Source organism: Anastrepha obliqua, chromosome 1 (assembly GCF_027943255.1).
Source record: "Anastrepha obliqua isolate idAnaObli1 chromosome 1, idAnaObli1_1.0, whole genome shotgun sequence".
Classification (NCBI taxonomy): Eukaryota; Metazoa; Arthropoda; class Insecta; order Diptera; family Tephritidae; genus Anastrepha; species Anastrepha obliqua.
Window position 1 is genome coordinate 3,677,538 of NC_072892.1, and position 18,885 is coordinate 3,696,422.

Sequence of the window (18,885 nt, forward strand, 5' to 3'; positions counted from 1 at the left end):
AATCACCACACACGTAGCGATGGTAACTATATGGTGCGAAGGCATTTTAAACCCAACCTCACCGCCAAACAAAAAAAAAAACAAAAGGCTAAGGAGGATAGGTGGTACCAAGCCTTGCGGTTACGTCAGACAAAACCCCTATCGGGTGATTTATCCTCAGCGAATAAACTGAGAGTGCTCACTGGTATTCTCACAGGCCACTGTGAACTACACAGTCATCTGCATATGATCGGGATATGGTACACTCATTCTTGTAATTTCTGCGATCAATCGCAGGTGACTCCAGGACACCTTCTCTTTGAATGCAGCGCTATAGCGGAAAGAAAGTTGAGACATCTCATTTGTAGCTAGAAGAAAGGCACACACGCACAGTCCAAAACAACTCTACCTTAAGTTTAATAAGGGATGGGTCTTTATACGGTACTGTGATGAGTAAAGGGCACAAAAGACCATGAGGTCAAAGTGCAAACCTCAAATTGATCTGAATCTTAACCTAACTCTGTAGTTTTACTCGTTTTTATCTTTCCTTATACTTGCTTGAGGTGCCGCTGCTCGGCTTTGAGTAAATGTGACATAATTAGATGCAGAGCTGGAGTTACTGTAGGGAATTCCTTATAATTTCTTGTTTGCAAAGAACTGTTTTCTTTCCTGTGTCTTCCTTAATTATATAGAACTTACAAATTACGACATTTGACAATTCTAATTCTCTCACATATCTCATCTTGGCATAAAATTTCAAAATTTAAAAAGTGTCTCATATAATGACTCGCACGGCTTTCACGAAATTTGTCCGAATTTGTCAGAATTTTGAGAGTAGTTTTGCCGTGACATAATCGCGCTGAGAGTAAAGTCTGAAGTATAAATAGTATCCCTCGTATGTAATGTACCTACTTGAGAGTGCAATGACTTGCAGTCAGAACGAAGCGTTCACTGATAAGCGTTCCGCCACATATCCAATCAGTTACATTAGACGTTGAATTAAAAATACCTATCAAAGCTGCGGATGGAAATTCACCAATTTTAGCCAATTCGCCACCGGCTATAGAGGGCTGTGGACATTTTCCTGGCGCATGCTTTGTGAATTCGTGACAGGCTGAGGGAATTTCCATGATTGTATCAATATTCGCTTTCTAAAACTTATTTATTTACTTACCAACTTCAGCTGGTGATGTTAGCTGACAGTTTTCAGGCTCCAGTGGATCTTCAGGACAGCATACAATACCTTTTACTCGATTACAAAATGTCATCTTTGCCACTGGCAAGTTGTGTAAGATATCACATTTGGACCATACTTGGCAACTGCAGTCTTCCGCCTGACAGGGACCACAAACATCACCTTTATATAATTGAACAAAGCATCATTAAGCATTTTTATCCCGTTAAACGAATTTATTAAAATCAAACCGGCATTCAATTTTATCCTTTGTGCAGTTATAGTTGATGTAAATATTAGTAAGAACGCAAGCATATTCGAATATTTTACCATCGACTCTTCCATTGCGAAGTCTATTTGCGAAATGTCTCAAGCTTTGTCTCATTTATTAGCTCTCTGTGCTGGCTTTTAATCAAAGCCAGAGTTTAAGAAGTGCATACCGCACATTTGTGATAACCTCACATGACGTGCACGGTCGTGCTTTAGTTAATACAGGGTGCTTCAAAGCAGGTATATGGTGGTCGAAAAATGTCTAAAAATTATATCTACGGTCTAATTCAGCTATATTCAAAACATATTGGTTATTGGCTATGTACAAAAAAAAAACAAAAGAATCTAACAAAATTGGACCACTAGGTTGCACTCCGATCGAAATTGGTTGGAAATGCTAAACTCAGCACTGATATAAAGCTTTGCCTAAAATAAGTGTACACATTGCATAGTGGCTCCATAGAAGAAAATCCTTTCTCTCAAAAAGGCTTGTCAGTACTCTTAAAAGATCAGTGTGTGCCCTCCTTAGTATAAGCGGAACTTTCTCCACCTATATTCCATCAAGAGAGTAGTGGAGCAGGGGCAACACTTGGGGACAGGGCCTGGTTGTACCTTTCCTTGTAAGCTCATCTTCTTTCCAATTACCTTCTATATTTCTATGGCCTCGCACCCAGATCGGGTTTATTTTAAACTATTGCGATACTTCGTATATATAATAATTTGTGGCATTCAACTATAGTTTTTGATGAGTGTTTTCTGACTCTAACGATTTCAGAGCTGCTTCACTATGCGAGTAGACATATACTTCCCTCGTAGTTAGAGGTCACTTTAAGACCAGCAAGCCTTCTCTTATGGCGATGAATTTCGCCTGAAAGACACCACAGGGATTAGGCAAGCGAAAGGATGATGCTGATGTTTAGCCTCTCAGAGTAAAGTCCTCTACCTGCCTGTATACTAAGCTTAGATTTGTCAGTAAATACACTGACTCTATTTTATTAACTACCGTACCACTTCTCCGGCCCAGTCTTCTCTTGAAGGGAATATTGTGGTAAAGAGTTCATTAAAATGAGTCCCGAAATTAGATGGAATAATATTTGAATGAATTTTTATTTTTGATCAAAGTGCAATCTTATTATTTAGATCAAAATTGAATGCTTTAATAAGCCCGACACTGGGAATAATTCATATTGCCCGAGCTAATCTATAAGTATAGTTCATCGGTTATATTCGATCTGCTTACAAAATTTATATAATATATTATTCCACTACGTATGGTGCCATCTCTTACTAGAGACCGTGTCTACTGCGTTGTAAAATAAAAATAAGTTAGGAATAGGCCGAGGAAAGATATTCTATGTCCAGAAATGTATTCAAAAATTGCTATTGCTGTTGAGGTCATTGGAAAAATAAATAAAAAATCCAACTTCAATTGTCTCACACGAGCTTATATATTCTTTTATGCTTTTAATTGTATTAGCATTTGTTCAATTTATTGTTGTAATAATTTTTTGGGCCAAACGAAACTTTCAATAAATCTCACAAATGTTGTAACGTTCGTAATCACACTAGGCAAATCTTCAACGCCACAATGCTCTTGGCCCTTTGATACTATGCCGGCTACCATGTACATACACCGATACTCCACCTGACTATGGGGAAATGGTATGAGTAATGGGCCCGAGTCGCCATTGCAAGTATCGTAGGTTTTGCCATCAGCGCAAAATTTTATACGCTCGAGCAGATCCCGTTTCAAATAATACATTTCAATTGCACTCTCATTACAGACCGTTTGATGCTTCAATTCAAATCGTCGCAGCTGTGTTGAAAAAACTTCGGTATCATCAATACGGCCCCAACCAACGGCCCAATATTGTCCTGTTTCGAATTTCATCATAGATGGAGTGAGTAGGCAAGCAGGTAGAACATATTTGGAGAAAGTAACGGTGCCATTCAATTCCAATAACATAATATCGAAGTAGCGATAAAATGAAAAATGGTCGTAGGGTTTGAAACTGAGTATGGAAAACTCTTGGAGTCCAACATCATCAAGGGTTGAATTATAATCCAAATCGCCAAGTCGCACTTTATTCGGTACTCCACTGTAAAAAAAAATCCATTAATTAAGAGATTTTGTCGAGGATTATCTCATAAACATACGAGAGTTTCTATTTATATTTGTTACTTTTAGGAAATAGCATTACATTTAGACACAAATTTCCGGAATGAGCGAATTGTCATTTTGAGCGACAGCCAGGCGGCACCAAGGTTTTGCCATCCTGTGAGATTAAGTCCTTACCTGTGAGATTAAGTCCTCACTGGTCCTTGAGTGTATCGAGAAACTGAATCTGTAGGAACGTGCAAACGCACCCGACTAATTTGGGTTGCAGGACACAGGGGTATAGCTGAGAGCGAAGTAGCGGATGCATTGGAATTATTTGGCCTTCCGTGCTATTGGACAATACACCATCAAGGATTGAAGAGTTAAGGCTAAGGAGGATAGGTGGTACCAAGCCTTGCGGTTACGTCAGACAAAACCCCTATTGGGTGATTTATCCTCCGCTAGAATAAACTGAGAGTGCTCACTGGTATTCTCACAGGCCACTGTGAACTACACAGTCATCTGCATATGATCGGGATATGGTACACTCATTCTTGTAATTTCTGCGATCAATCGCAGGTAACTCCAGGACACCTTCTCTTTGAATGCAGCGCTATAGCGGAAAGAAAGTTGAGACATCTCATTTGTAGCTAGAAGAAAGGCACACACGCACAGTCCAACACAACTCCACCTTAAGTTTAATAAGGGATGGGTCTTTATACGGCACTGTGATGAGTAAAGGGCACAAAAGACCATGAGGTCAAAGTGCAAACCTCAAATTGATCTGAATCTTAACCTAACTCTGTAGTTTTACTCGTTTTTATCTTTCCTTATACTTGCTTGAGGTGCCGCTGCTCGGCTTTGAGTAAATGTGACATAATTAGATGCAGTTCTGGAGTTACTGTAGGGAATTCCTTATAATTTCTTGTTTGCAATGAACTGTTTTCTTTCCTGTGTCTTCCTTAATTATATAGAACTTACAAATTACGACATTTGACAATTCTAATTCTCTCACATATCTCATCTTGGCATAAAATTTCAAAATTTAAAAAGTGTCTCATATAATGACTCGCACCGCTTTCACGAAATTTGTCCGAATTTGTCAGAATTTTGAGAGTAATTTTGCCGTGACATAATCGCGAGAGAAAAGTCTGAAACGAGCAAAACCTTCTATGCACGCTTAAATAAAAAAAAGTCAAACTTTATACAGCATCTGTCTAATTTGACATTCCAATACAAAAAGTATAAATAGTATCCCTCGTATGTATGTACCTACTTGAGAGTGCAATGACTTGCAGTCAGAACGAAGCGTTCACTGATAAGCGTTCCACCACATATCCAATCAGTTACATTAGACGTTGAATTAAAAATACCTATCAAAGCTGCGGATGGAAATTCACCAATTTTAGCCAATTCGCCACCGGCTATAGAGGGCTGTGGACATTTTCCTGGCGCATGCTTTGTGAATTCGTGACAGGCTGAGGGAATTTCCATGATTGTATCAATATTCGCTTTCTAAAACTTATTTATTTACTTACCAACTTCAGCTGGTGATGTTAGCTGACAGTTTTCAGGCTCTGGTGGCTCTTCAGGACAGCATACAATACCTTTTACTCGATTACAAAATGTTATATTTGCCACTGGCAAGTTTTGTACGATATCACATTTGGACCATACTTGGCAACTGCAGTCTTCCGCCTGACAGGGACCGCAAACATCACCTTTATATAATTGAACAAAGCATCACTAAGCATTTTTATCCCGTTAAAAGAATTTATTAAAATCAAATCGGCATTCAATTTTATCCTTTGTGCAGTTATAGTTGATGTAAATATTAGTAAGAACGCAAGCATATTCGAATATTTTACCATCGACTCTTCCATTGCGAAGTCTATTTGCGAAATGTCTCAAGCTTTGTCTCATTTATTAGCTCTCTGTGCTGGCTTTTAATCAAAGCCAGAGTTTAAGAAGTGCATACCGCACATTTGCGATAACCTCACATGACGTGCAAGGTCGTGCTTTAGTTAATACAGGGTGCTTCAAAGCAGGTATATGCTGGTCGAAAAATGTCTAAAAATTATATCTATGGTCTTATTCGGCTATATTCAAAACATATTGGTTATTGGCTATGTACAAAAAAAAAAAAGAATCTAACAAAATTGGACCACTAGGTTGCACTCCGATCGAAATTGGTTGGAAATGCTAAACTCAGCAGTGATATAAAGCTTTGCCTAAAATAAGTGTACACATCTCATAGTGGCTCTATAGAAGAAAATCCTCTCAAAAAGGCTTGTCAGTACACTTAAAAGATCAGTGTGTACCCTCCTTAGTATAAGCGGAACTTTCTCCACCTATATTCCATCAAGAGAGGAGTGGAGTAGGGGCAACACTTGGGGACAGGGCCTGGTTGTACCTTTCCTTGTAAGCTCATCTGATTTGCAATTTCTATGGCCTCGCACCCAGATCGGGTTTATTTTAAACTATTGCGATACTTCGTGTATATAATAATGTGTGACATTCAACTATAGTTTTTGATGAGTGTTTTCGGACTCTAACGATTTCAGAGCTGCTTCACTATCCGAGTAGTCATATACTTCCCTCGTAGTTAGAGGTCACTTTAAGACCAGCAAGCCTTCTCTTATGGCGATGAATTTCGCCTGAAAGACACCACAGCGATTAGACAAGCGAAAGGATGATGCTGATGTTTAGCCTCTCAGAGTAAACTCCTCTACCTGCCTGTATACTAAGCTTAGATTTGTCAGTAAATACACTGACTCTATTTTATTAACTACCGTACCACTTCTCCGGCCCAGTCTTCTCTTGAAGGGAATATTGTGATAAAGAGTTTATTAAAATTAGTCCCGAAATTAGATGGAATAATATTTGAATGAATTTTTATTTTCGATCAAAGTGCAGTCTTATTATTTAGATCAAATTTGAATGCTTTAATAAGCCCGACACTGGGAACAATTCATATTGCCCGAGCTAATCTATAAGTACAGTTCATCGGTTATATTCGATCTGCTTACAAAATTTATATATTATTCCACTACGTATGGTGCCATGTTTTTGAAAACATGATCGCATCTCTTGCTAGAGACCGTGTCTACTGCGTTGTAAAATAAGAATAAAGGCAGAGTTTAAGAAGTGCATATCGCACATTTGTGATAACCTTACATGACGTGCACGGTCATGCTTTAGTTAATACAGGGTGCTTCAAAGCAGGTATATGCTGGTCGAAAAATGTCTAAAAATTATATCTATGGTCTCATTCGGCTATATTCAAAACATATTGGTTATTGGCTATGTACAAAAAAAAAAGAATCTAAAAAAATTCGACCACTAGGTTGCACTCCGATCGAAATTGGTTGGAAATGCTAAACTCAGCAATGATATAAAGCTTTGCCTAAAATAAGTGTACACATTGCATAGTGGCTCTATAGAAGAAAATCCTTTCTCTCAAAAAGGCTTGTCAGTACTCTTAAAAGATCAGTGTGTGCCCTAATTAGTATAAGCGGAACTTTCTCCACCTATATTCCATCAAGAGAGGAGTGGAGCAGTGGAGCAGGGGCAACACTTGGGGACAGGGCCTGGTTAACCTGTTCGCGGGTGGGCCGAAGTTGGACGGTAGGGTTGGAGGAAGAGTATTCTGCAAAGAGCTCCCCATCAGACTCAAATTCAGGTTAGCGGATCACTGCAGTGTGTTCCAAGCAGAGGTGGCCGCAATCAAGGAAGCAGCTGACTGGCTACTTACTTGCATAATAACTGCTAAGAAGGTAAATACTCGTATTTACGTCGACAGCCAAGCGAATTAGGGCCCTAGGCTCTATTATGGCGCGTTCGAAACTGGTCAAGGAATGCCTGGTCTCTCGTGCATCAGAATTCTTCAACATAAGGATAGTTTGGGTACCTGGTCATAGTGACATTGCTGGAAACTGCGAAGCCAACGAGCTGGCCAGACAAGGGACCTGTGAGGTAGTGTGCCCGCGAGAGGAGAGGATCGCGATCCCCTTGACAACCTGCGCTCTACTCCTGGAAGGATGGGCTTTGCACCAACTCAGCGAGTGCTGGGCAAGTACACGAACGTGTAAGGTCGCGAAGTTTTTCTGGCCACGTTTGGAAAAGAGGCGTTCGAGGGATATTCTGAGGATGACAAAATCTCATCTCTCAAATTTCGTGGGCATCCTCACGGGGCACTGTCCGCGGGGTATACATGTCGTGAAACTCGGAATTACTTCGAGTCCTTTTTGCCTCAGCTGTCCAGCTCTCGCGGGACTAAAATTCAAGCATCGTGGTTCTCACTTCTTTTCTGCGCCTGCTGATGTAGCAGGTCTTGATATCAAAAATCTGATGAACAATCTCGGCACGTTGTTTCACTTAAAGCGGCATCTCCATAAACTTTTTGTAGCTCTCGATATGCTTCAGCCGCCGTTTTTTTTTCGAATGAAAGAAGAAAATCAACACTTCCCTTAAATGACGATTATTCGGCACGAAATCAGACATTTTCACAAAACAAAAGTAGGTACCAAAAAAAAATCACTAATGTGTTGAAGTAGTTTGCTTACCATATGTCTTAGTTTAGTTTATGACGTTTAGGTTATGTTAGAATCGACTAGACACACTGCTGGCGGCATCTATTGACAAACAGCGGGAACTTAGTTGCGCACCTAAGAGTTCGATTCCCACGCACAGTGCCCGTTGCGAAGTATCCATTCCAGTGCAAGCAACACATTAACTATCTGAATCTTAACCTAACTCTGTAGTTTTACTCGTTTTTATCTTTCCTTATACTTGCTTGAGGTGCCGCTGCTCGGCTTTGAGTAAATTTGACATAATTAGATGCAGAGCTGGAGTTACTGTAGGGAATTCCTTATAATTTCTTGTTTGCAAAGAACTGTTTTCTTTCCTGTGTCTTCCTTAATTATATAGAACTTACAAATTACGACATTTGACAATTCTAATTCTCTCACATATCTCATCTTGGAATAAAATTTCAAAATTTAAAAAGTGTCAATCTCGCAAAGTCTCATATAATGACTCGCACGGCTTTCACGAAATTTGTCCTAATTTATCAGAATTTTGAGAGTAATTTTGCCGTGACATAATCGCTTTGAGAGAAAAGTCTGAAACGAGCAAAACCTTCTATGCACGCTTAAATTAAAAAAAGTCAAACTTTATACAGCATCTGTCTAATTTGACATTCCAATACTAAAAGTATAAATAGTATCCCTCGTATGTATGTACCTACTTGAGACTGCAATGAGCTGCGGTCAGAACGAAGCGTTCACTGATAAGCGTTCCGCCACATATCCAATCAGTTACATTAGACTTTGAATTAAAAATACCTATCAAAGCTGCGGATGGAAATTCACCAATTTTAGCCAATTCGCCACCGGCTATAGAGGGCTGTGGACATTTTCCTGGCGCATGCTTTGTGAATTCGTGACAGGCTGAGGGAATTTCCATGATTGTATCAATATTCGCTTTCTAAAACTTATTTATTTACTTACCAACTTCAGCTGGTGATGTTAGCTGACAGTTTTCAGGCTCTGGTGGCTCTTCAGGACAGCATACAATACCTTTTACTCGATTACAAAATGTTATATTTGCCACTGGCAAGTTTTGTACGATATCACATTTGGACCATACTTGGCAACTGCAGTCTTCCGCCTGACAGGGACCGCAAACATCACCTTTATATAATTGAACAAAGCATCACTAAGCATTTTTATCCCGTTAAACGAATTTATTAAAATCAAACCGGCATTCAATTTTATCCTTTGTGCAGTTATAGTTGATGTAAATATTAGTAAGAACGCAAGCATATTCGAATATTTTACCATCGACTCTTCCATTGCGAAGTCTATTTGCGAAATGTCTCCAGCTTTGCCTCATTTATTAGCTCTCTGTGCTGGCTTTTAATCAAAGCCAGAGTTTAAGAAGTGCATACCGCACATTTGTGATAACCTCACATGACGTGCACGGTCGTGCTTTAGTTAATACAGGGTGCTTCAAAGCAGGTATGTATATGTTGGTCGAAAAATGTCTAAAAATTATATCTATGGTCTCATTCGGCTATATTCAAAACATATTGGTTATTGGCTATGTACAAAAAAAAAAAAGAATCTAACAAAATTGGATCACTAGGTTGCACTCCGATCGAAATTGGTTGGAAATGCTAAACTCAGCACTGATATAAAGCTTTGCCTAAAATAAGTGTACACATTGCATAGTGGCTCTATAGAAGAAAATCCTTTCTCTCAAAAAGGCTTGTCAGTACTCTTAAAAGATCAGTGTGTGCCCTCCTTAGTATAAGCGGAACTTTCTCCACCTATATTCCATCAAGAGAGGAGTGGAGTAGGGGCAACACTTGGGGACAGGGCCTGGTTGTACCATTCCTTGTAAGCTCATCTGATTTGCAATTTCTATGGCCTCGCACCCAGATCGGGTTTATTTTAAACTATTGCGATACTTCGCATATATAATAATTTGTGGCATTCAACTATAGTTTTTGATGAGTGTTTTCTGACTCTAACGATTTCAGAGCTGCTTCACTATCCGAGTAGTCATATACTTCCCTCGTAGTTAGAGGTCACTTTAAGACCAGCAAGCCTTCTCTTATGGCGATGAATTTCGCCTGAAAGACACCACAGGGATTAGGCAAGCGAAAGGATGATGCTGATGTTTAGCCTCTCAGAGTAAACTCCTCTACCTGCCTGTATACTAAGCTTAGATTTATCAGTAAATACACTGACTCTATTTTATTAACTACCGTACCACTTCTCCGGCCCAGTCTTCTCTTGAAGGGAATATTGTGATAAAGAGTTTATTAAAATTAGTCCCGAAATTAGATGGAATAATATTTGAATGAATTTTTATTTTCGATCAAAGTGCAATCTTATTATTTAGATCAAATTTGAATGCTTTAATAAGCCCGACACTGGGAACAATTCATATTGCCCGAGCTAATCTATAAGTACAGTTCATCGGTTATATTCGATCTGCTTACAAAATTTATATATTATTCCACTACGTATGGTGCCATGTTTTTGAAAACATGATCGCATCTCTTGCTAGAGACCGTGTCTACTGCGTTGTAAAATAAGAATAAAGGCAGAGTTTAAGAAGTGCATATCGCACATTTGTGATAACCTCACATGACGTTTAGTTAATACAGGGTGCTTCAAAGCAGGTATATGCTGGTCGAAAAATGTCTAAAAATTATACCTATGGTCTCATTCGGCTATATTCAAAACATATTGGTTATTGGCTATGTACAAAAAAAAAAGAATCTAACAAAATTGGACCACTAGGTTGCACTCCGATCGAAATTGGTTGGAAATGCTAAACTCAGCAGTGATATAAAGCTTTGCCTAAAATAAGTGTACACATTGCATAGTGGCTCTATAGAAGAAAATCCTTTCTCTCAAAAAGGCTTGTCAGTACTCTTAAAAGATCAGTGTGTGCCCTCCTTAGTATGTATAAGCGGAACTTTCTCCACCTATATTCCATCAAGAGAGGAGCGGAGCAGTGGAGCAGGGGCAACACTTGGGGACAGGGCCTGGTTAACCTGTTCGCGGGTGGGCCGAAGTTGGACGGTAGGGTTGGAGGAAGAGTATTCTGCAAAGAGCTCCCCATCAAACTCAAATTCAGGTTAGCGGATCACTGCAGTGTGTTCCAAGCAGAGGTGGCCGCAATCAAGGAAGCAGCTGACTGGCTACTTTCTTGCATAATAACTGCTAAGAAGGTAAATACTCGTATTTACTCCGACAGCCAAGCGAATTAGGGCCCTGGACTCTATTATGGCGCGTTCGAAAGTGGTCAAGGAATGCCTGGTATCTCTCTCGTGCATCAGAATTCTTCAACATAAGGATAGTTTGGGTACCTGGTCATAGTGACATTGCTGGAAACTGCGAAGCCAACGAGCTGGCCAGACAAGGGACCTGTGAGGTAGTGTGCCCGCGAAAGGAGAGGATCGCGATCCCCTTGACAACCTGCGCTCTACTCCTGGAAGGATGGGCTTTGCACCAACTCAGCGAGTGCTGGGCAAGTACACGAACGTGTAAGGTCGCGAAGTTTTTCTGGCCACGTTTGGAAAAGAGGCGTTCGAGGGATATTCTGAGAATGACAAAATCTCATCTCTCAAATTTCGTGGGCATCCTAACGGGGCACTGTCCGCGGGGTATACATGTCGTGAAACTCGGAATTACTTCGAGTCCTTTTTGCCTCAGCTGTCCAGCTCTCGCGGGACTAAGATTCAAGCATCGTGGTTCTCACTTCTTTTCTGCGCCTGCTGATGTAGCAGGTCTTGATATCAAAAATCTGATGAACAATCTCGGCACGTTGTTTCACTTAAAGCGGCATCTCCATAAACTTTTTGTAGCTCTCGATGTGCTTCAGCCGCCGTTTTTTTTTCGAATGAAAAAAGAAAATCAACACTTCCCTTAAATGACGATTATTCGGCACGAAATCAGACATTTTCACAAAACAAAAGTAGGTACCAAAATAAAATCACTAATGTGTCGAAGCAGTTTGCTTACCATATGTCTAAGTTTAGTTTATGACGTTTAGGTTATGTTAGAATCGACTAGACACACTGCTGGCGGCATCTATTGACAAACAGCGGGAACTTAGTTGCGCACCTAAGAGTTCGATTCCCACGCACAGTGCCCGTTGCGAAGTATCCATTCCAGCGCTAGCAACACATCAACTTATAACTGGTAAAAAAGTTATCAAACGTTACATTGTGGTTCTCGGGACTTTTAAGATGGCACAATAATTGAAGAATACGTCTTTCAAATTCTGTAATCATTCATGAATTTGGCAGCTGCACCAGTGTAAAACATTGCATTGGCAAAAGTGTGCTGTTATTCTAAGAATTTTATTTATTCTCAGAACTCAAATCTGCCGGATAGGTATTTAAATACTCCCTGAAAATCTCGGTTAAGGTAACACAACTTGCAATTCGTCAACACCACTTCCATGACTTATGCACTTACATATAAAGGGTTTTCCAATAACAGGTGTTATTGTTGAATGGATTGCGCTATCGAGAGATGATTAACGATTTTTATGGCCGGAATTGGGCGGTATTGATCTGGGCAACGTTTATTTCCAACAAGACGGCACTACGTGCCACACAAGCAACGAAACCATTGATCTTTTACGGGAAAAGTTTCCGGACCGTGTTATCACAATTGGCCACCGAGATCTTGTGATTTAGCACTTTGTGACTTTTTCTTTGGGGCCACGTGAAAGAGAAGGTCTACGCCAACAGCCCAGGGTCGATTCCAGACCACAAAGATGGAATGAGGCTATCGAGGACATAGGGCAGCCACTGTGCAACTCGGTTATGGAAAATTTCATGAAAAGAATATTGCCCTGTAAGTGTGGTCGTGGTGGTCATTGCCTGATTTTATTTTCTGCTATTAACGGCATACCTTCCTCTTTATAATAAAATAAACATCCGATCATTTATAATTAAAAAAAACATTTTTCTTAATATATCCAAATAACAACTCTTATTGGAAACCCCTTTATATACAGGGTTGCCCATATTCGACGGAACCATCTGGTAACGCTGTATCTTTTGACAGAGACGTGAGATCGCTTAATGACATACCGCGTCGGAAGCGACAGTCCGAGAAGATTTTTACCATGGAACAGTACATGCTACGCGAGCGCTCCCAAATTGTTGAAATTTACATTCAACAAAAGAAGTCAAAAGAAGAAGAACAAAATCATCATGTCCGATACCTCTTTACGACGAAAAAGTCACTGTTTGGTGCTGCGTTAGTGCGAAAACGATTATAGAGCCGTTTTTCTTCGAAAATGAAGATGGTCAAGCTGTTACCGTCAATCAGGAGCGTTATCGCGATATGATCACCACTTTTGTGATGCCAATTATTCGTCGAAAGCGTATGAGGCAGTTGTGGTTTCAACAAGACGGCGTTCCACCACACATAGCTCGTACCACAATCGATTTTTTGAAGAAATTGTTTCCTCGTCGTTTGATGTCGAAAAATGGCGATTTTGACTGGCCACCGCGTTCGCCCGATTTAACGCCACCTGACTTCTTCTTGTGGGGATATTTAAAATTAAAGGTTTATATTAATAAGGCAAAGGCCATAGAAGAGCTCAAGAAGAACATCCGTGAGGAAATAGCCGCTATTCCAGCCGAAATGTTAGCTAAAACTATGGAAAATGCTGCAAAACGGACACAATACGCCGTACAGGCTCAAGACGGCCATTTGAGAGATATCATATTCAAAAAGGATGGGCCAACAAATCTACTTGAACCAAATAAAATGATTATTATCGTCAAAATCAAAAAAATTGTGTTTCTCTTTGATTTAAAAAAAAAAATATGGGCAACTCTGTAAACACTCTGACAAAATTTTAATAAATGGATTAAACCTTTGAATAGAATGCTTTACAGAAATGTCCAGCTGGTTTCATGGATATTCCTACGGAAAGTACTATAGGTTTAACATAACACCCGCTATATTCTTAATCTATATGAATTTCTGTTTGATAGCCTAAGCTAAACACTCACTTTGCATAGTCTTCAGTTTAATTTACTTTAAAAAGGCTGTTTAGATTCCCTTACATAATTAAAAATATCAACACATCTCTTTTCACTCTTTCGCCCACCTACACAATTCACACAAATACTTCTGCATTAGCTCACACCCACCATAGTCCATACGTTTTTGTTGCATAAAAATATATGCATACCTTCTACAGATTATCGGGTATTCTTATTGTAGGTATAAAATTATACCTATGTACATCGATTATGTATTCCATGCAAGTCATGTTTGTGCTTTGAAAACTTGCAACAAGTTGGCTAGTGTCTCCGCTTCAATTAATGCTCAAATTATATGCATCGCTGAATTTTGAATTGGAAACTGTCAAGTTTTCTTCTTTCATCCAATATTGCCCATTATTTGCTGTTTTTGTTTTTGCTATTTTCATTCATTTACATGTTTATTTCCCTTCAGTTGCTGTATTGGTCAAGTGAGCTGTTGGCCAGTTTGAGGATATATAAGACGCTGAGTGTTAGGAAGCGGCCTTTCAACCGTGGCCGTTGCAAGCTAACGGAAGTGTTTTGTCCGAAATTGAAGTGCGTCATTGAAATATTACGAAAAAAACTGTTCCTGGAAACTGGAAATTTTGCTAATAATAATTACATGCCGGTGCATTTCACCAGAATATTTGTGCTTCCATGAGATCTCTAAACGGGAGTTGAAGTTGAAAATGCGTTATAAGTTGCAATGCTCATTAATTTTTCTGTGTAAGTGTCAAAAATTGTGTTGTGAGTTGATAAAAAAAAGAAAAAAAAAGAAATCAAATACGCTTGCTGAAGTTTCTCACGGCTTTTACTTACATGTAGAAGATTGACAAAATGCCTCAATCGTATATAACACCCTGAAAAATTACTAGCTGGCAACAAAAAAAAAAATCAAGTACGCTGCAGTTCCATCAGTTCAAGGAAAGAAGAAATCTTGCTAGATCTTCTTAATTCGAGAGTACCCATTGGCTTAGCTCATTTGCGACATCTGGAGTTCTCTAAGGCTTTCTGAACGAGATATTAAAATGGTGACTGCGGTGGTCAAAGGAGAGTTTACTTCAACTGGTTGGTATATCCTTGGCTGGGCCAATGATGGGCTAACGTTCAAGGGCGTGGAAAAGGAGGTGTTTAAATTGTAGCCACTAGCAATTTAATGCCCCTCTAAAGTCCATGCTAGTTGGTTGGTTATAGTGGTAATTCATCTAGTGTTCAACTGGCGTTTCCGCACCATTTTGTTGTCATATCCTCGCTATCAACTTGTTTAACGGTCATTTAGAGCATGACTATATCCAGTCTGTACGGTTTAAGAACCTTATTAGGTTGTTGACTTTTAAGCCAGGCAATTGTTCGACACTCTCGGACTGTAGTTTACCCAGGGTTGACATTCTCTCGTTCCATAAGGCAGGGCATTCAAAGAAGAAATGGAAAACCGTTTTCTTTTTCTCTGGTTGTTTACAAATGTCTCAGTGTGCGTTGTGAGGGCTCATTTTGGCTGCTTGTTCGCCGATAGACCAAAAGCCAGTTGTGACTGCCGTGAGTCGCCAGGCGTCCCGTTGTTTCATAGGATTCCTGTCAACTAATAACTATTTTTTTTGAGCTCGATAGTGGTTGTCATAGCCACAAACCCTCTGTAATATAGAATATTAAGTTAAAGTTATTGATGCCCGTTAAAACTGAGCTGAAAATACTTCGCACGATCTAGAAGGATGAAAAAACTCCCAACTATTATGAAAGGCCAAGTTCACCAAGAACTCAGTGTTTTCTAAAGATAATAAAATAATTCAATAATAAAATAATTTTTGTGAGGGACATTAACTTGAGATAAGAGAAAACCCGATACGATACACTTTCAGGAAGTAATTATTTGATCATCGAGTTTGAAGTTTGTTCTATTGACTCGGTCGAGGGCGCTACATGTATATAGCATTCTTTCTTCTTCCGGTTGAGACTAAACCTACATCCATTCAATGTGGGACAACGCGAGTCAGAGGAGCGGCGAGCTACTAAAGCTTGTGCAACATAACGTCTTTATTCAAGACCCAGTTGCAAAAGGAGACCTGAGGCCGCATCTGATGCCAAGCAAAGAGTGACTGGACCTCTGTGCCGCGTCTCACTAATTACATCGATAAATCCAAAATAGATAGAGGAACCGATCTGGTTTCTACTGCGGGTAATAAAAATTTGGGAGCGCGCCAGTGGTTTCTTTCTCTGTGCTGTTTTAAAATTTCCATGGTCAAGTTTAGATAAGAGTTTTTACAGGAGACATTATTATGCATTGTCCTAGTGTACAAATGTTCCAACGGAGACAAATTTCCTCTACATAAATTGTCAAAAGGAAAAAAATTGGGTGTTGGTTTCACACTTCTTTGCCAATATTTACGGATGTAGTCGAAGCGAATCATCCAACGGAGAAATATGATAAAGTATACTTACTCAATTTCCTCGGGTGTGGTACAGTAGTTTGATAATTTTTAGCACTTGGACTTCTTTCTAGCACTCATAGAGACATTCGTAATGGACAATTACGCCGCCGAGTGAAAGTAAAACATTTTCTCATATACGCCGGCTCAACCGAATATATCTGCCCCTAGTGCTGTTTTTTTTAATTTTTTAACTTCTTTCCGTTAACTTCACTGTTATTATCATCCCTCAACAGGCATCTTCATTATTTTTACGCACACACCGATGACGACACGGGCCTTGCGCTCAACTAAACTAAATACGCTGATCGATGATCCGCTCTATGACATGGACGAGCTGGTGCCATTTGAAAGTAAGCGCTCGATGCCATGCGATTCATGTGGGAATGAGTGTACGAGTGCGTGTGGCACGAAAAATTTTCGGTAAGTTTCCATACTAAATTTATTAAATATTTCATTTATATATTTCTGTACACATAACAATCCCTAAATTTCTCAGCACCTGTTGCTTCAATTATCTGCGCAAACGAAATGATCCAAATGCCATGAAATCCTTCAGCAATAAGCGTCTCATCGATTTCATACTCCTACAAGGACGTGCCGCAATGTACACCTTGGACGAGCACCACCGCAATGGTAACGTTGGCGATGATGAAAGGGAGGAAAGCGGTGGTGGTGGAAGTTCCGGTATTGTCGGGGATGAGAACACCTTTGCAGACATTGGCAATGGTCATCGAATTAGAAGCGCTCATTTTCATCACAGAATCGTGTAAGAGGCACATCAGCGGTGAAGTTTCGCACATTTCCAGTTTGGGAGTGTGCACCTTTTTTTTGGATGTTTAAGTTCTAGTTATAGCTGGAAAGTTAAAAAGTTCTATTGCATAAAAAATATGTCTGCGGTTTGAAATGTTGTTTTTATAATGAATAAATAGCAATTGCTTTCTAAAAAGCTTAAAAAGCAAGAAAAATGCATTTCCTTATTATTTTAAAGGGTGGTCCAACTGCGAATTTCTTAAGAAGAAGACACTACAGATTTCCTTAGAAAGAGCAAACATTTCATTATTCATATGTAGTTCCTTGAGTGCAGGTGGCTTTACAGTAGCCTGTCTGTGTTGTCAATATCGCTCTTACTAAAACATTTACCTTTCGAAAATGACGCGTACACTTTTGTTAGGTGTTTGGCCAAGCTCCTCCTCTTCTTTGTGGCACGAATCTTGATATCTTTCCACAAAAAGAGATATCTACAGTTTTAAATCGACTCCGAATGGCAAATGGAGGTTTGCCAGTGCCTGCCGAGAGGCGATCGCTGTTAGAAAAAACTTGTTCCTTTTGCTGTTTCATACACGGAGATTCGAAACTACGCATTCCCGAATGGTAATCACACACCAACCCATTCGGTTTTGAAAAGGTAAACTCCATCGTTTGGTACAAGTATCTATATCAGAACTGTGCATATCTGTCTAATGTTCTTGGAACACCCTAGAGAAGGAGGACTGGTTGGGAGCTCGGCAATGTCTAATATGCACATCTCAAAATATACATACCTCAATGATGACGTTATCAAATGCTTGATTTTTCTTCAATACGCCCTATAATGCCATAGTTCTAGGAAGGAACTGCTGTGGAGTGAAAATATCTCTTAAGAATTCTAGGTTTCTAAGATGGATCCGAGCTGGAGGATGGAGTACATTCTGACCAAAGTTCTTGAAAAGCCCGCCAATGAGTTCTTATCCAACTATACTTATTTCCGGTGGAGGTTTTCGTAATCGAAATCTGTCTTGTAATGGGCATTTGCGCATTAGTGAGAAAGAAGGTCACGATAAACTGTAAGAACTCTACAAAGGCATAGACATAGAACAGTGTAATCCAATAGCTCCACTGGATAGATCAAGTCGTAATGGTGTCATACTAGTGGTGGCAGAGGTATAGGAGGCATACCTCCTCTGCGTTGAAAAGTCTAGGTGGAGAAGAGCTTGGGTTTTGCTTGGTGTTATTAATGGCAGAATTGCTCTCAATTCTTTCAAATATGGATTACCGGAGCCTGTTAGGAGTATTATTGTGAGCAGGAATCCGAAAAATTTAAAAGACGCGTATGATATAATAAAATCCAATGGGTATCTGAAATATAACAAGAAAAAATATTGTGATCATGTTACACATATAACATGCAGCCATTCAAATTTTCAACAAAATAATAATAAAAATAGTATTAGACAAAATTTCAACAACAATAATGATAGACAATTTCGTAATAGTAGTAGGCAAAACTACAACAGTAATGACAGTAAATCTTACTACAACAAATATAATGGGCAACATTTTAGCAAGAACAACAGTGGACAACCTTACAACAACAATACAACATTCCAGC

General features: G+C 39.5%; 2 protein-coding genes across 6 annotated transcripts in view; one reads left to right on the forward strand and one right to left on the reverse strand.

Annotated features, from left to right (window-relative positions):
- LOC129247133 (trissin-like) overlaps nucleotides 1-17,470 on the forward strand; it is an 84,489-nt gene extending 67,019 nt beyond the window's left edge. The window contains exons 1-3 of one of the 3 annotated variants that reach the window (XM_054886093.1): nucleotides 14,502-14,817; nucleotides 16,751-16,937; nucleotides 17,014-17,468. In XM_054886093.1, coding sequence (XP_054742068.1) covers nucleotides 14,781-14,817; nucleotides 16,751-16,937; nucleotides 17,014-17,287 — 498 coding nt within the window. In that variant the 5' untranslated portion in view covers nucleotides 14,502-14,780 and the 3' untranslated portion in view covers nucleotides 17,288-17,468. Of the gene's footprint in view, nucleotides 1-14,501; nucleotides 14,818-16,750; nucleotides 16,938-17,013 lie in introns of those variants that run through there. The other 2 variants (XM_054886086.1, XM_054886101.1) reach the window with 2 other exon arrangements.
- Nucleotides 613-9,436, reverse strand: LOC129247110 (serine protease snake-like). Of its 3 annotated transcripts, none has more exons than XM_054886063.1 (5): nucleotides 9,283-9,436; nucleotides 9,032-9,214; nucleotides 5,060-5,242; nucleotides 1,154-1,336; nucleotides 613-1,093 (listed from the first exon to the last, which is right to left on the reverse strand). In XM_054886063.1, the coding sequence occupies exons 1-5, from the start codon at nucleotides 9,374-9,376 to the stop codon at nucleotides 888-890; spliced, it is 849 nt and encodes a 282-aa protein (XP_054742038.1). In that variant the 5' UTR covers nucleotides 9,377-9,436; the 3' UTR covers nucleotides 613-887. The 3 variants fall into 3 exon arrangements, with proteins under 3 accessions (XP_054742038.1, XP_054742020.1, XP_054742029.1); XM_054886045.1 differs by lacking the exons at nucleotides 613-1,093; nucleotides 1,154-1,336 and adding exons at nucleotides 2,848-3,522; nucleotides 4,798-4,999 and having other exon boundaries at nucleotides 9,283-9,428; XM_054886054.1 differs by lacking the exons at nucleotides 613-1,093; nucleotides 1,154-1,336; nucleotides 5,060-5,242 and adding exons at nucleotides 2,848-3,522; nucleotides 8,770-8,971 and having other exon boundaries at nucleotides 9,283-9,423.
- Nucleotides 17,471-18,885: the final 1,415 nt, after the last annotated feature.